Raw genomic sequence first — 18697 nt, 5'->3', positions numbered from 1 at the left:
ACTTAATGCTCCTATAGGGCTTCCTACATAACTTTGTTCAAAAATATTATAGTTAATTTGCAACCATCTCTCCATGCGGCTAAAGTGGTTAAACAAATTAACCTAATTAATTCAGGATTTTGGACTCTTATGCGTATAGCCTTGACTCGTTCTTTCACCTCTCTTGTTCCCCCGTCTGTGAGTGTTAGTCCTTTCCATGCACGTTAATATCAAAATCTCAAGTTGCAGCCTATACAGTTTTACCTCCTTCCTCAGCCAATTATTTTCCCTTTATATATATAAGAAATTGATTGCCGCCACAGACGGCGGGAACAAAATATTAGAAACAAAATTTGAGTCATTTTTATCAAAGTAGAAGTGAAAACATAAGCCACAAGACGTTCATGTTCAATCAAACACTATCTCAGTTGATATCTGTCTCCAACTAAACAATCATTGACAAAAATTTGCCTCCAATTGACTCTGAATTTCATCGATATAACCAAAAATATATACTCAATAGAATATTAAGACTAAGGTAACCTTAAGTGATATATGAATGAAATAGAGATATGATACGAAATCAAAATAACAAACACACAAACCACTAGTAAAAGAAAGAAGAATTACACGTGAGTTATCTTGGTTCACTCAATTAACAAACTACATCAAACAGAGTCAATATTATCTCACCTCTCTGATTTACAATAAAGTAATTTGTCTTATGATTGTTATCACTCATTACAAGAGAAAAGTGTATTTATATACTAGATTTAAAAGATTAAGACCTAGTAAGATTCTTATTCTTAAGTCTAAACCTAATAAGGAATTAATAACTTAAAAAAAAATCATTCAACAGGACCCCCGAATGCGCCTGCGTGACCTATTAATGTTGAAATAGTCTATATCTCTAACAATTTATCATCTCCTTCTTTTATTGGTGCAAAATTACGATATATACATTATAGTTCCCTACCTTACTATCACAAGTTACAACGTGGAATTGCGGTTGCTTCTTTGCTACCAAATGGACGTGAAAGTAGAGTTCCATGTACGCTCCCTTTTTGTCTTGCTTCTATCATTGTCTCTTCGCCATGCAGTTCATGCAGAAACTATGAATTCAACCAGGAATATCAGAGATGGCGAGGTGATTGTTTCAGATGATGGAAGTTTTAAACTTGGTTTCTTTAGTCCAAGGAATTCTACTTACAGATATTTTGGGATATGGTTTGGCGATGTTGAAGAGCAGACTGCTGTTTGGGTGGCAAATAGGGAAGATCCCGTGAAGGACTTCTCAGGAATTTTCAGGATATGGGAAGATGGAAACTTGGTGGTTCTTGATGGTAATTCGAACATACATTGGTCATCAAATGCTACATTTACAACGAACACTACAGTTTTTGAGCTCCTGAAGACTGGAAATCTTGTACTGAGAAATGGAAGTGAAAGTGATAGTGATGATAATATTTTGTGGCAAAGCTTTGATCATCCCACTGACAATTTCCTAGCTGATATGGAATTTGGATTGAATTTGATGACGGGTGAGAACCAGCTCCTTACAGATTGGAGGAGTGACAATAATCCAGCTCCGGGAAAGTTCTCACTAGGTTTTGATCCCAGTGGAATCGCGCAGATTATAATATGGAACGGTTTGACTACGTATTGGAGAAGTGGGATTTGGAATGGGCAGACATTTTCAGGTGTACCGGAAATGACATCTTTTCATCTTTATAACTTCAACATTATTAAAGATAATGATAACGGGAAGTTATACAGTACATATTCTAGCGTAAATGTGTCTGCCCCTTCAAGGTTTGTGTTGAGTTCCTCTGGGAAGCTGGAGAGATCATACTGGAGAAATGAGACGAACTCATGGGACATTGTTTGGTCACAACCGAACAATGAATGCCAATTGTATGGGAAATGTGGTCCAAATGGGAGCTGTAATTGGAAAAAGAGTCCTGATATTTGCAGCTGCTTAAAAGGGTTTGAGCCTAATTCTGCTGAGGAATGGAAACTAGGAAATTGGAGTGGTGGGTGTGTGAGGAAAAGAGCATTGGAATGCGAGGACGGAAGCACTACAGATGGCTTTTTAAAGTTATCTAATGTGAAGTTGCCGGATAGATCTATATTGGAGGTTGCTCAGGAAACAAATGAATGTGAAGACATGTGCAGAAAAAACTGCAGTTGTATTGCTTTTGCATATGAGAGAGGATTGGGTTGCTTGACATGGCGGGACAGTTTGCAGGATATTCAGATATTTGACGAGGGCGGACAGGACTTGTACTTGCGTCTTTCCAAGTCCGATTTGAAAGGCATGCTTTTATCTTTGTTACAAATTCTGTATTTCTTCCTTCATATAATATAGAATCATGACAATAGATCGACAAGAACATTCTACGTACTTGCATGATTATTTTTGAGTGAAAATAATTTAGATGACAAAGTATATATGATTTTTTGGTGAAGGTAGTAAGAGCAAAAGGAAGTTGATTTTCATCATATCGGTGGTTGCATCAGTAGTCATTTTGACTCTGCTCTTTGTCATCTTCACATGCATGATGATAAGGATCCGAAGAAAGAAAGGTATTCTTATTTATAAAAGTGATTTCTGAAGTCATACTTTTACTTTATGTGGCATATGGGGTTCATATTAAATTGAATGTTTGTATTATAGGTACTAAAAAAGGCCACAGACACGAGGACTTGCAGTTGCCGCAGTGGGAAACTCCCATGAATTCAAACAGGCATTTGTTAGACAAGTTTGATGATGCTATTGTCAGCCCAACAAATCCAGGAAAAGGACCAGACTTACCAATATTTGCCTTGGGTGTTGTGAGAACTGCCACGGATGATTTCTCATTCGCAAATAAGCTTGGAGAAGGAGGGTTTGGTCCTGTTTACAAGGTAATAATTTCTTGATTTGGCCAATCCTGTTTACATTAAACAGGTTTCAGAAATAAACTTCTTTTGATACAGAGAATTTATGTTACAGGGAAAGTTGCCACGGGAGTTGTTGGTAGTCTCGTTGTCTAGCAACAGGTTAAAAGAGAAGAAGAAAAACAAAAAAAAAAAATCTTAAAGCTCTGATACCATAACAAAGAAGAATTGGGAGGAAATGGTATATTTGTTCTATTGATGTAATTGAGTATTTATAGATACAAAGTGTTTAAACTTGTAAACTAAATCAGCAAAACTAACTCCTAGATTGTAGTAACAGTGAAAACAACTTATACAATTCAGATAAAGAAATATTCAAAAGATTTAAAATCCAGTTACAACTAAATCAACAAATAAGGGATTTGCTCTGTTAGTTATATGGATAGTCGTTGAAACTCTTTTTCGACCATTACTTTAGGATTTTGAAAAATTAGTTAAGATACGTGCAAACTGATCAATACCCTTGGTCGTTAAAAAAAAAAAAAACAATTTATTTTTGAAGACTTAAAGCTATCTTGGAGATTTTGATGTAGTGTAAAAAAAAAAAGGTTAATAGCTTAAATCTTATTTATAATAATATTTTTTTCAATTTCTAAAGTTTTTTATTTGTATTTTTTATTTTTTTAGGAAACTCTAACATTTCAGTTTCAGCCGGACAGTGCAAAAAATATTAATATTTGAAATTTAATTAATAATAGTACTCTTTATTCTAGAAACAGGACCTAGTTGTTGGAGGGAGCGGGAAAACAGAATTTTGATTTGTTTTATTTTCTTCTATGAATCATTCACATTCCGCCGTTTTATAACTTGAAAGTCTATTCATTTAATTAAAGAATAATATATATTAATAACTTTTTTCACAATTCTGATACGAAAATTTATAATTGATCATTCACATGGATCTTGTATATTTCTACAATTAATTGTTAATAAATCTATATTTAATTATTGATCGATATCTTTTTTTTTGAGTTTTATAATTATGGGTCTTTTTGAACAAATTATACACATAAATGTTTAATAACAGATCACAATTGACAAGTTCTTTGTAGCTTGGAATCGGCCGGTTAAAAAATTTGTCAGGATATAAATCTATATCATAGTCAATGTTAAAAAGTATCTCCAAGAACAGAAAAAAGAAGGCTAAGAAACAAGTTAACTGTTTGAATTTGTCTTGCAACTATTTTATTGATTCAGCGTAAGTAGTGGCAGAGCCAAGAATTCAGGGAGAGAGGGGATTTAAAAAAAAAAAAATGATATAATTTATAATTTTTAACATAATGAAATCGATAATTTTTTATTCAATATAATTAAATTATTTTTGACGCGTTTTAATGTTTTGAAAATTATCATTGACAGTACGTGAAACAAATAAAATAAAGTCCTAATTTCCTGAAGGTAAACTAGTTAAAAACTATTTTTAGAATAAAATTTTCCATCTTTATTCTCATTGACTGATTTTCTTTGAAATCCCAACTTAACAAATGTGATTTATAACATGATTTTAGATACCATGAAAAACATTTGATAGATGCTTTTAATGTTAGTACGAAGAAACACTCCGACACTAAAATATTGTAAGACTTCTTTTTGAGGATTCAGCCTTACATGATCTATTAATCAAGGTTTGCCACCCATCAAGCTCCTATAGGGCTTCCTACATAACTTTGTTCAAAATATATAGTTAATTTGCAACCATCTCTCCATGCGGCTAAAGTGGTTAAACAAATTAACCTAATTAATTCAGGATTTTTGACTCTTATGCCTATAGCCTTGACTCATTCTTTCACCTCTCTTGTTCCCCCGTCTGTGAGTGTTATCCTTTCCATGCACGTTAATATCAAAATCTCAAGTTGCAGCCTATACAGTTTTTCCTCCTTCAGGCCTCAGCCAATTATTTTTCCCTTTATATATATAAGAAATTGATTGCCGCCACAGACGGCGGGAACAAATATTAGAAACAAAATTGAGTCATTTTTATCAAAGTAGAAGTGAAAACATAAGCCACAAGACGTTCTGTTCAATCAAACACTATCTCAGTTGATATCGGTCTCCAACTAACAATCATCGACAAAAATTTGCCGCCAATTGACTCTGAGTTTCATCTATATACCACATATAACTCACATAGATGATAAATAGGTGGATGCAACTACTCTAAGGGTAGAGAGAATGAGAAGTGCTAGAATAGAGTGAATGAGAAGAGTATTAGAAATGGGTTGATGCTTTGTGATCATCATCCGACAGTTATGAGAATCGGGTGGATGCTTTGTGATCATCACTCGAGTAGCCATTAGAAATGGGTCGATGCTTTGTGATCATCACCCGATAAGTAGTAGAAACGGGTGAATGCTTTGTGATCATCACCCGATTAGTTATTAGAAAGGGGTTGATGCTTTGTGATCATCACCCGATATTTATTAGAAGTGGGTTGATGTTTTGTGATCATCACCCGACAGTGATTAGGAACGGGTTAATGCTTGGTGATCGTTACCCGAAAGTAATGAGGAACGGGTAGGTGCTATGTGGTCCCCACCCGATAGCTACGAAAATCGAGTAGGTGCTTTGTGATCTCCATTCGGTAGTCACTAGGATAGGGTTGGTGCTATGTGAACTCCACCCGATAGTCATGAAGAGTGGGATGGTGCTGTGTGAACGCCATCTGGCCGTACCTCCGGTAAGATGAGGGCATGACGTTTAGTAGGAAACAACAGAAAGTGTGAGGAAAGAATTAAGAGTAATACATACGGGGATAGACAGATAAAGGGTTTTACTTACTGAGCATTATTTTGTGCTCACCCCGTTATTTTCCTTTGTGGATGCAGGATCTAGGTGATGATGCAGTCGGAGGGGCGTCGGCAAGCGAGGAGCAATAGCTACACTGTTTCCCCTGTTTTGTCTTTTAAAATGGCATTTTTGTAAATGACGTTCTTTGTGTATAAAAGACATATGACTTATAATGAAAAGAAAGTTTTTTTGGGGCCCAATTTTCTATCGTTATTATGCATGCATTGTATTAGTTTACAGTAGTTGTTACAAAAATATTATTTGAAGAGGTTGAGTAGAAACAAGAGTTGAGTTAGAAAAAGAAAGTTTATAACTTTGATTGCAATGGCAGGCATTACATGAAAAATGAGAAGAAATAGAAGATGATAAATCCAATTGAAATTTGGAAATTATTTGCTTCAAAATAGGAAATGCTGGATGTCCCAATCTGTGATGCCACTCGGACGAAGTGGTCTTGACACTAGAAAATGCAAATAATGGGGAGGAGATCAACCACTCATACACACCATCTTTAGTTAGACCTTTCAAAAGTGTTGTTCCCGTGTGAAGTTCCTTCACTAAAAAAGAAGAGGGTAAGAATTCAATGGAAACATTATTGGAAGTGCAAAATTGAGAGATAGATATTAAGTTTTTTTTCATACTAGGTACATACAAAACATTATTTAAGGAAAATTTAATAGTATGAGTTTTGAGAGAGGTGAAACCAGTATGAGTAATGGGAAAACTTGTGCCATCTCCAATCATTATGTCATCAGAACCTGTGTAAAGAGAGTGAAGGGAAAGATTGCTCAAGTCGGAAGTGACATGGTGAGAAGCACCACTGTCCATAAACCATGCTGGAGTGTTGGAATTGTTGGAAGCAAAATGAGCTCTTGCCTGCCATTGTGAAGGTGGTACTGCTATTGTAGTAGTGCTATTGAATTGTTCAACTGGGACTAAGCGGAATGAAGGACATCGCTTGGCAGTGTGTCCTTGGATTTTGCAAATTTGACAATAGCCAAGGTAAGGCCGTGGAGGAGCCGAGCACCAGGATTGGTTCCAGCAGTGTTTGGAGTGGTAGGGCGAGCACCATAGGTGGGTGATGGGCACCAAGTGGTGTTGTTGATAACATTGTTTGGTGGTGGTTTCCAGCCATTGTTGCCTAGTGAGCGAGAACCAGTATAGGTTCGACTTGTTGGGTTAGCAGAGGCAGGAAAATAAGATGGTTCAAATTGGGTACCTTGTAGAGATGCTTCGAAACACAGTAGCTTTTTATGTAGTTCATCGAATCCAATCGGATCATCTCTGGCCTGAATTGCACGAACAAGTTCTTTACAATCATCACCAAGTTTATCAAGTATTGTCTCGGTTAGATCTTCATCATCAAGTGGTGCTCCAAGGATTGCGAGTTCATCAGCTTGGGTTTTAACTATATGTAGAAATTTAGTAATAGTTTGTGAGCCCTTTGTGAGATTTTTGAGTTGACTTTTAACCTTCTTGATCCGTCAACGAGAAGGCTGAGCATAAGTATTGGCTAATGTAGTCCAAGCTTGTCGTGAAGTTTTGGCTCGAGCGATAAAGGGAATAAGGGTAGGAGAAAGGGAACCAACTATTGCATTGAGTATGAGTTGATCCTGCCGAATCCATATTATGTGGGTTAGAATTGGTATTACAACTTCATTATGAGGGATAGTTGCAGTCGGGCATGCTTTTGATCCGTCAACATACCCAAGGAGGTCATATCCGATGAAGAGTGTCTGAAATTGTAATTTCCAGGAGATATAGTTCTTAGTGGTGAGTTTGAGAGGGGCTTGAGCTGCAATGTTAATGTTAATCAGAGTATTTTGTGGATCATTGGTATTGGAAATTGCTGTAGCAGAGGAGTTGTTGGTAGTCTCGGTTGTCATAGCAACAGGTTAAAAGAGAAGAGAAAAAAAAAAAAAAACATCTAAAGCCTGATACCATAACAGAGAAGGAGATTGGGAGGAATAATGGTATATTTGTTCTATTGATGTAATTGAGTATTTATAGATACAAAAGTGTTTAAACTTGTAAACTAAATCAGCAAAACTAACTCCTAGTTGTAGGTAACAGTAGAAACAACTTATACAAGTCAGATAGAATATTCAAAAGATTTAAAATCCAGTTACAACTAAATCAGCAAATAAGGGATTTGCTCTGTTAGTTAATATGGATAGTCGTTGAACCTCTTTTTCGACCAGTATTTCTTTAGGATTTTGAAAATTGTTAAGATACGTGCAACTGATCAATACCCTTGGTCGTTAAAAAAAAAAAAACAATTTATTTTTTGAAGAGCTAAAAGCTATCTTGGATTTTGATGTAGTGTAAAAAAAAAAAAGGTTAAATAGCTTAAATCTTATTTAATTATATTTTTTTCAATTTCTAAAGTTTTTTTATTTGTATTTTTTATTTTTTTAGGAAACTCTAACATTTCAGTTTCAGCCGGACAGTGGCAAAAAATATTAAATTTTTGAAATTTAATTAATAATAGTACTCTTTATTCTAGAAACAGGACCTAGTTTGTGGAGGGAGCGGGAAAACAGAATTTTGATTTTGTTTATTTTTCTTCTATGGAATCATTCACATTCCGCCGTTTATAACTTGAAATCTATTCATTTATTAAAGAATATATTATATTAATAACTTTTTTTCACAATTCTGATACGAAAATTTATAATTGATCAGTTCACAATGGTCTTGTATAGATTCTACTAATTAATTGTTAATAAATCTATATTTAATTATGATCGATATCATTTTTTTTGAGTTTTATAATTATGGGTCTTTTTGAAACAAATTAAATACACATAAATGTTTAATAACAGATCACAATTGACAAGTTCTTTGTAGCTTGGAATCGGCCTTTAAAAAATTTGTCAGATATAAATCTATATCATAGTCATGTTAAAAAGTATCTCCAAAACAAGAAGAAAGAAGGCTAAAGAACAAGTTTAACTGGTTTTGAATTTGTCTTGCAACTATTTATTTGATTCAGCGTAAGTGTGGCAGAGCCAAGAATTCAAGGGAAGAGAGGGAGATTTAAAAAAAAAAAAAAATGATATAATTTATAATTTTTAACATAATGATAATCGATAATTTATTTTATTCATATAATTATAATTTATTTTTGACGCGTTTTAATGTTTTGAAAATTATCATTGACAGTACTGTGAAACAAATAAAATAAAAGCCTAATTTCCTGAAGGTAAACTAGTAAAAACTATTTTTAGAATAAAATTTTCCATCTTTTATTCTCATTGACTGATTTTCTTTGAAATCCCAACTTAACAAATGTGATTTTATAACATGATTTTAGATACCATGAAAAACATTTGATAGATGCTTTTAATGTTAGTACGAGAAACACTCCGACACTAAATATTGTAAGACTTCTTTTTGAGGATTCACCTTACATGATCTAATTAATCAAGGTTGCCACCCATCAAGCTCCATAGGGCTTCCTACTAACTTTGTTCAAAAATATTATAGTTAATTTGCAACCATCTCTCCATGCGGCTAAAGTGGTAAACAAATTAACCTAATTATTCGATTTTTGACTCTTATGCCTATAGCCTTGACTCATTCTTTCACCTCTCTTGTTCCCCCGTCTGTGAGTGTTAGTCCTTTCCATCACGTTAATATCAAAATCTCAAGTTGCAGCCTATACAGTTTTTCCTCCTTCAGGCCTCAGCCAATTATTTTTCCCTTTATATATATAGAAATTGATTGCCGCCACAGACGGCGGGAACAAAATATTAGAAACAAATTTGAGTCATTTTATCAAAGTAGAAGTGAAACATAAGCCACAAGACGTTCATGTTCAATCAAACACTATCTCAGTTGATATCGTCTCCAACTAAACAATCATCGACAAAAATTTGCCGCCAATTGACTCTGAGTTTCATCTTATAACCAAAAATATACTCACATAGAATGATAGAATATAGACTAAGGTAACTTATGATTTATGAATGAAATAAGAATGATACGCAAACCAAAATAAAAACACACACAACCACAATAGTAAAGAAGAAGAAGTACGGGGATTATCTTGGTTCACTCAATTAACACTATGTCTAATAGAGTCAATATTATTTCAATCTACATCACCTCTCTGGTTTACAATAAATAATTTATCCTATGATTGCTATTACCTTATAAGAGAAAAATGTTTTTATTACAATGTTTAAAAGATAAGACCTAGTAGATTTCTATTCTTAAGTCAAACCTAATAAGAATTAATAACTTAAAAAAAAATCTTCAACAGACCCCCGAATGCGTCTGCTGACCATTAATATTGAAATAGTCACAATTCCAACAATTTATCATCTCCTTCTTTTATTGGTGCAAAATTACGATATATACATTATGTTCCCTACCTTACTATACAGTTACAACGTGGAATTGCGGTTGCTTCTTTGCTACCAAATGGACGTGAAAGTAGAGTTCCATGTACGCTCCTTTTGTCTTGCTCTATCATTGTCTCTTCGCCATGCAGTTCGTGCGAAACTATGAATTCAACCAGGAATATCAGAGATGGCGAGGTGATGTTTCAGATGATGGAAGTTTTAAACTTGGTTTCTTTAGTCCAAGGAATTCTACTTACAGATATTTTGGGATATGGTTTGGCGATGTGAAGAGCAGACTGCTGTTTGGGTGGCAAATAGGAAGATCCCGTGAAGTACTTCTCAGAATTTTCAGGATATGGAAGATGGAAACTTGGTGGTTCTTGATGGTAATTCGAACATACATTGGTCATCAAATGCTACATTAACAACGAACACTCAGTTTTTGAGCTCCTGAAGACTGGAAATCTGTACTGAGAAATGGAAGTGAAAGTGATAGTGATGATAATATTTTGTGGCAAAGCTTTGATCATCCCACTGACAATTTCCTAGCTGATATGAATTTGGATTGATTTGATGACGGGTGAGAACCAGCTCCTTACAGATTGGAGGAGTGACAATAATCCAGCTCCGGAAAGTTCTCACTAGGTTTTGATCCCAGTGGAATGCGCAGATTATAATATGGAACGTTCACTACGTATTGGAAAGTGGGATTTGAATGGGCAGACATTTTCAGTGTACCGGAAATGACATCTTTTCATCTTTATAACTTCAACTTATTAAAGTAATGATAACGGGAAGTTAACAGTACATATTCTAGCGTAAATGTGTCTGCCCCTTCAAGTTTTGTGTTGAGTTCCTCTGGGAAGCTGGAAGATCATACTGGAGAAATGAGACGAACTCATGGGACATTGTTTGGTCACAACCGAAAATGAATGCCAATGGTATGGGAAATGTGGTCCAAATGGGAGCTGTAATTGGAAAAAGGTCCTGATATTTGCAGCTGCTTAAAAGGGTTTGAGCCTAATTCTGCTGAGGAATGGAAACTAGGAAATTGGAGTGGTGGGTGTGTGAGGAAGACTTTGAGTGCGAGGACGGAAGCACTACAGATGGTTTTTAAATTATCTAACGTGAAGTTGCCGGATAAATCTATATTGGAGGTTGCTCAGGAAACAATGAATGTGAAGACATGTCAGAAAAACTGCAGTTGTATTGCTTTTGCATATGAGGAGGATTGGGTTGCTTGACATGGCGGGACAGTTTGAGGATATCAGATATTGACGAGGCGGACAGGACTTGTACTTGCGTCTTTCCAAGTCCGATTGAAAGGATGCTTTTATCTTTGTTACAAATTCTGTATTTCTTCCTTCAATATATATAGATCATGACAATAGTCGACAAAACATTCTACGTACTTGCATGATTATTTTTGAGTGAAATAATTAGATGACAAAGTATATATGATTTTTTGTGAAGGTAGTAAGAGCAAAAGGAAGTTGATTTTCATCATATCGGTGGTTGCATCAGTAGTCATTTTGACTCTGCTCTTTGTCATCTTCACATGCATGATGAGAATGATCAAAAAAAGAAAGGTATTCTTATTATAAAAGTGATTTCTGAAGTCTACTTTTACTTTATGTGGCATATGGGTTCATATTAATTGATGTTTGTATTATAGGTACTAAAAAAGGCCACAGACACGGGGACTTGCAGTTGCCGCAGTGGGAAACTCCCATGAATTCAAACAGCATTTGTTAGACAAGTTTGATGATGCTATTGTCACCAAAAAATCCAGGAAAGGACCAGACTACCAATATTTCCTTGGGTGTTGTGAGAACTGCCACGATGATTTCTCATTCGCAAATAAGCTTGGAGAAGGAGGGTTTGGTCCTGTTTACAAGGTAAAATTTCTTGATTTGGCAATCCTGTTTTACTTAAACAGGTTTCAGAAATAAACTTCTTTTGATACAGAGATTTATGTTACAGGGAAGTTGCCATGGACAGGAGATTGCTGTGAAAAGACTCTCTAAAGGTTCAGGACAAGGGCTGCAAGAGTTCGAAAACGAAGTCATTCTTATTGCAAACTACGCATAGAAATCTTGTCAGACTTTTGGTTGCTGCATTCAGGAATGAGAAACTTCTGTTATACATACATGCCAACAAAAGCCTGGATTCATTTCTTTTTGGTTAGCTTAGCACCATCTTGTCTCTCATGTGAATTTATTTATTTTTTCCTGAACATCTTTTTTTCAATCAAATTCTAGTTTATTAAATTTTAATTTCCTGCAGATTCTACAAAAGGAGAAAAATTATCTGGAAAACCGGTTTGACATCATTGAAGGGATAGCTCGGACTTCTTTATCTTCATCGAGATCTCGATTAAGAATTATACACGCGACCTAAAAGCAGCATATTTTACTAGATGCAGAGATGAATCCGAAAATCTCAGACTTCGGCATGGCAAGAATATCGGAGGAAAGAAAACCAGGAAAATACTAGGAGAGTGGTTGGCACCTAGTAAGTATATTGAGTTAATCAGTTGTTTCGTTTCTGAGAAACAAGTGTACGACAAAATGCATTGATGTCTACATGATTTCATTTTGAAATGCAGCGGCTATATGTCCCCAGAGTATGCCATGGAAGGTTTCTTTTCAGTTAAATCAGACGTCTTCAGCTTCGGAGTTTTGTTGCTTGAGATTGTGAGTGAAAAGAAATGCTGGATTCTGCCTCCTGGACCGAATGTAAACCTTCTGGGACATGTAAGTTTCGAAAACTAAAAATTCTTTGTCCCTTCAGGTTCTAAACTTCACCTTTAATGAATCATAACATGCAGTTTTCAAAAACATATAGGCTTGGGAACTATGGAGAAGACAGAATGCTTGAATTGCTGGATAAACCTTTCCAGAGTTCACATGTGGAAAACGAAGTTCAAGATGCATACAAGTGGGTTTTCTTTGTTTCAGGATATGCAGCAGACCGACCCACCATGGACTCTGTTGTGTTCATTTTGGGCAATGAACGAGTAATTCCGGCACCACAGAAACCGACATTTTCATTAACAAGACTCCAAGAGAATCAGATGTCTGTGGAAGTAGCTCTGGACATTGTTCTGCATGGGGTAACAATGTCCGTGGTCATGACGATAATACCTTTTTAATTTTGTGTTATTACTAGTCTTCCTCCATTTCTTTGATGCATCGGCAAATGTTCTGCCTTTAGGCTTCAGCAAGTCCTCTGATCAGTACACAACTTTTGTGGAATTTTAACGAAGATATCACACACATGTTCACAATGAATTGGGTCCACAGATTTGAAAATTATTAAGGATATATTGTACAAAGTATTATTTGATACAGTTCAGGCTGTTGATGTTCAATCTGCAAGTTAGCTTTATGGACCTATTGTGCTGTTTGTTCTTCAAATACAGTCAACTGGATATTAAATTCTGCAACGATCTTGTAACAGTGAGACTTCTTTTCTTGCCATGAGAACAGAGGAAAAAAAGAAAAATGTTTTTTCAGTTAATTGTGGTGGCCATTACTTTTACTGCTAAGTTATTTTGTGGTTGTAGATTGATAGTGGGCGTGAGCAACAGCCACTAACTTGGTGTAGGACAAATTTAACTTCAATACCCTCCTTTACGCTTAGGTGCATATTGGGTCCAACCTCTCATTGCTTAAATAAACGGGTTTTATATCATGATAAATGTTGGATAGAATCACTCCCAAAAGCTAATCCAACTACATTATAACATCATAATAACCACCAATTTGACGATATAGACAAATTCAACTTCAATAATTTTCTAAGGTTTGGTGGGTTTAGTTTCAACTTTTGCGGAAGGGTTCAAGGTCAAAAAACAAAAGAAATAAATCAAGCCACTCATTTAACTTTCTAGATCTTATGACTTGTCCAAATTCAGTCTATAATCTTTATAGCTAAGTGACAACTTTTCCATTTCCACATATTATTTATATTACATCGATCAAAGAAAAGCTTTCAAGTTAAATATTGTTTTTGTCAGCTCCATCAAGAAGAGCCTTCACTAGTTAAGCATTTTGTGTCATTGTAAGAAGATATTAAATATTTCATATTATATATGTATTTATGACTAATCAGCCAATAAACAATCCCTTTTATTCATTAATGTCTCCACAAAATCAGACGGATTGGATAAATTATCATTTGACCCAGTTGAGTTTGACTTCTGTGAAGGGAAGTAATATTATTGCAGTTGCGAGGAAGAGAGCTGAAGTGAAGATTTAGGTTCTGGGATTAGAAGTAAATAATTTACATATCTAGGTTAGAAAAATCAAACATGTGCCCCACAAGCTATTAATTAATTTCCCTAAGCTTAGGCATGGCTGCAAATCTGTTTAATTTCAAGTTATTGACTATGAAAAATAAACCAGATCACATCATTTTGTTGGTGTTACTAAATCTATGAGAAGCAGACTAAAACCACAGTTTTGTTCTTTTCTTTCAAAATAAAATTCGAAGGTGTCAGATTGACAAAAGGAAGCCTATCACATATACATGAAGCCATGAAGTCACAGCTGCAAAACTTTGATCTGGAAGCCAACTGTTAATTAAGGCCGCTTTGTATTGTGGATGATGTCAATGGGTAACATCAAGAATATTTAAGTGGAAAGTTTCTTTAATTATTTTCTCGCTGATATTCTCCTTCTTTGCCATGCAGTTCACCATTAAGGTGGATGCAGTCACGATAGCATTCACAAGGAGAAGTAATTACTCGCTCAGAAACTATAGTATCTTCAGGTAACACCTTTGAGTTGGGGTTTTTCTCATTGGGGAATTCAACAAATTATTATGTGGGAATATGGTACAAGAAAATTTCTCAAAAAACTGTAGTATGGGTTGCCAACAGAATCTTCCTTAACTGGTGGCTCACCAGCACTTACCATTAACAATGAGGGAAATATTGTAATCGAGGATGGAAAAATTACTTACAGGTGACTGAAAATTCACTAAGCAGAATAACTGGCCATTCTGTTAGATTCAGGGAATTTTGTTTTAAGAAATGGGAATTTGGTATAGTGTGGCAGAGTTTTGACAACCCTTCAGATACTCTTCTTCCGGAATGAAATTCGGTTATAGCACAAAGTCTGGAAAAGTGTGGTCATTAAAATCATGGAAAGATGCCAAGATCCTAACTCGGATGGCTGACTGAAAATGGATCCCACAATCAAATGAAGGTGTTCCTTACTAGGGTTCTGGATTTCTTGGAGGAGTGGAGTTTGGATGGGGATCATTTCAGTCAAATGCCTGAAATGACATTAAACTATATCTTCAATTATAGTTTTCATAGTGATGAAAATGAGACATACTTCACTTATTCTATGAAAGATTCTACTATTAGTCGATTTCAAATGTGTTTCAGGAGGGATAGACAACTTTCATGGGTGCAGAAAAGTCAGGCGTGGTTTATTTTCTGGTCTCAACCAAGAGATTGTAGTATTTATGCGTATTGTGGCCGTTGGCATTGCAAATGAAATGATCGTTATGCCTTGCCTGCGTGGTTTTAGGCCTCAAACAATAGGGAGTGAGATACTTCTTCTGGGTGTGTGAGAAGAACACCATTGTATTGGAGGATAGCACTTCTCTTAAGCGCGATAAAGACAGATTCTTGAGGATGGATGCTGTTTAAAGTTTCCTTTAGGACCTAAAGAATTGAAAGCTTCAGCTGTAAAGCAATGTGAATCCGCTTGCTTTAATGAATGTTCTTGTACTGCATATGCTCACAATAGCAGTGGTGTGTGTCTTCTATGGGATGGAGAGCTATTGAATCTAGAACAACTTTCAAAAAGAGATCCTGATGGACGAACAATATATATCAAACTTGCTGCTTCAGAGCTTCAAAAATCCGGAGGTAACTTTATTTGTAATCTTCCGTACTTTCTTCATTAAGGAATTCTTTTGACCGAATATATATTTTCGGATCTATAGGAAATAAAAAGCTTCTATGGATAATTGTACTAGTAGTTCCTGTGGCTCTCCTTGCTTCTTACATCTTTTATCAACGGAGGCAAAAACTAAAAGAGAAAGGTAATTCTCTTATCTCTTCACCCTCCCATGTCATGTATGTCTACACATTTGCATTTATATTTTAAGTGTTATCTTACCAAAACAGAAGAAGCAGAAACAAGCCAGGATATGTTACTATTTGATGTAAATATGAGTACTGGAACAAGTGCGGATGAACTCTCCAATGTAGATAAATCTGGCACACGTAAAAGTAAAGGTGCTTGGTTGCCGCTGTTCAGCTTTTCAAGTGTATCAACTGCTACAGATAATTTCTCTGCAGAAAACAAACTAGGACAAGGTGGCTTTGGACCTGTCTATAAGGTAGCATTCCTAAACTTTCCACCACATTATGCAAGGCGATCGATTGAGTTTATCTTTTGCTTTTCATGTTCTTGAATTCATGAAGTTCAATTGCAGGGGAAACTACTTAATGGACAAGAAGTTGCAGTGAAAAGGCTCTCGAGGCAGTCAGGGCAAGGACTAGAAGAGTTGAAAAATGAGACGATGCTTATTGCTAAGCTCCAACACAGGAACCTTGTAAGACTCTTGGGTTGCTGTATTGAACAAGGCGAAAAGATTTTGGTCTATGAGTACATGCCTAACAAAAGCTTAGATTCATTCCTTTTTGGTCTGTGATTATTCATTCTTCACAAATTTAATATGTGCAGTACCTTACTATGGTGTCTAATTTCTTTATATATTTACCTTACGATTTTGAAACAGATCCAACTAAGAAAGGTCTTTTAAGTTGGGGAATACGTGTTAAAGTCATTGAAGGGATTGCTCAAGGGATTTTGTATCTTCATGAATATTCTAGACTAAGAATTATTCATAGAGATCTAAAAGTTAGTAATATTCTGTTAGACAGTGACATGAACCCTAAAATATCTGATTTTGGCATGGCAAGAATGTTTGGTGGCAATGAGTTACAAGCAAATACTAAACGGATTGTGGGAACTTAGTAAGTAAATCTGGAATATTGAATGAATTTTAAATCCTTTGTAAATGCATTTGTTCTTCTGATAATTTGATGAAATGATTGAATTCAGTGGTTATATGTCGCCTGAGTATGCCCTGGAAGGCCTCTTCTCCATAAAATCTGATGTGTTTAGCTTCGGAGTGCTGCTGTTGGAGATAGTGAGCAGCAAAAAGAACACTGGTTTCTACCACAGTGACTCTCTTAATCTTCTTGGACTTGTAAGTGAAAAATGTTTTTCTCTTCAGTTTTTCAGAAAGGTTGAATTAAGATGATTTATTATATATTTTTTTTTTCAGGAAATTCCTGTCACTAGGACTAACATTGTCAACTACTTTTGACCTTTATTTAATCTACCAATGTTCTGTTATTTTCTGCAGGCGTGGGATCTATGGAAAGCTGATAGAGCTCAGGAACTAATGGATCCAGAATTGGAAAATGAAGCATCATATCCCATGCTGATGAGATACATTAATGTCGCCCTTCTCTGTGTTCAAGAGAATGCAGCGGATAGACCTACTATGTCAGAAGTAGTCTCAATGCTTACAAATGAACTTGTTGCTTTACCTTCTCCCAAACAGCCTGCTTTCTCTTATGTGAGAAGTATGCAAAATTCAAACTCACCTGAAAGAAGGCCACAAGCCTGTTCGGTGAATGAAGTAACAATTTCTTTGTTGAAAGCTCGTTAGCTATCTGCCCTGAAGTTCATGATATTTATCTCCAATCCTTTTTTGGCCTACTGTTGTAAATTTATTTGGGAATGTTCACATCATTTATATGTTATTTTGATGATTTCAAATAAGGTATATGGCTATTGGGATGAAACAGCAGGTTGATTTTTGGACATCTCACATTCACATTTCTGATTCCCAAGAATACCAAACTAATGAGCTTGATACATCTATTTGTGTTTTCACCATGAAAATAACATGAAGTTGCTATCAATTAAAGCCGGGTTTGATTTCTGGAAAAAAGTTTGAAAGTTAAGGTAGTAACAAGTGATTGTTGAAAAAGAATTCCCACAACTCAAACAAAAATTAAAGCAAACAACAGAAAATAAAGCAAACCAAACACAAGATTTTTAAAGTGGTTCAGCTAATTCAATTTAGTCTATGTCCACTATCCACTCAAAAAATCCACTAAGCAAAAACTTACAGTTGTATAATTTTTAAAAGAGAAAAATTGCAAACTCCTTACACTATCCCAAAAAGCCTAATTACACCCTTAATAAGAGCCCACAATGACTATTATTTTAGTGTCTATTTTACACTTTTTGAGATACTTTAAAAGTCCAATCTGCTAATCAATTTGAAGGGGAGATCCTCTTGCAACTCCCTTTCTCAAGCAATATGGGATTCAAGGCACAATCCCAACAATTCCTCCATTGACTTGAATCCTCAAACATCGCAGTAGCATTCGAAAATCTTACTCGATTCACAATCTTCTTTTCTTCAACAACAGGAACTTGAACAACTTGATCTCTTGATTTCTTAAGACACACACCTTTATCAAGCAAAGATGGTTGTTTTTCATTCCTTTTGCCTTGCAAAATCAGAACATCATCTTTATACACTTCGTATCCATCTATTTGACCAATGTAGGTATATTCATGAGAAGCCAACTC

At 35.4% G+C, this 18697-nt stretch overlaps 1 protein-coding gene across 1 annotated transcript; it reads left to right on the top strand.

Moving 5' to 3' along the window:
- Nucleotides 1–1006: 1006 nt before the first annotated feature.
- Nucleotides 1007–17762, top strand: LOC116138480 (G-type lectin S-receptor-like serine/threonine-protein kinase B120). The gene is made up of 10 exons (XM_031424190.1): nucleotides 1007–2294; nucleotides 2657–2886; nucleotides 7595–7679; nucleotides 10315–10329; nucleotides 13361–13385; nucleotides 16310–16418; nucleotides 16515–16725; nucleotides 16821–17058; nucleotides 17147–17294; nucleotides 17454–17762. The coding sequence occupies exons 1-10, from the start codon at nucleotides 1007–1009 to the stop codon at nucleotides 17760–17762; spliced, it is 2658 nt and encodes an 885-aa protein (XP_031280050.1).
- Nucleotides 17763–18697: the final 935 nt, after the last annotated feature.

The sequence above is a fragment of the Pistacia vera genome, unplaced genomic scaffold (genome assembly GCF_008641045.1).
Source record: "Pistacia vera cultivar Batoury unplaced genomic scaffold, PisVer_v2 Contig341, whole genome shotgun sequence".
NCBI classification, from domain to species: Eukaryota; Viridiplantae; Streptophyta; class Magnoliopsida; order Sapindales; family Anacardiaceae; genus Pistacia; species Pistacia vera.
The sequence above is the reverse complement of the archived record's forward strand: the minus strand, read 5'-3'. Positions and strand labels throughout refer to the sequence as shown.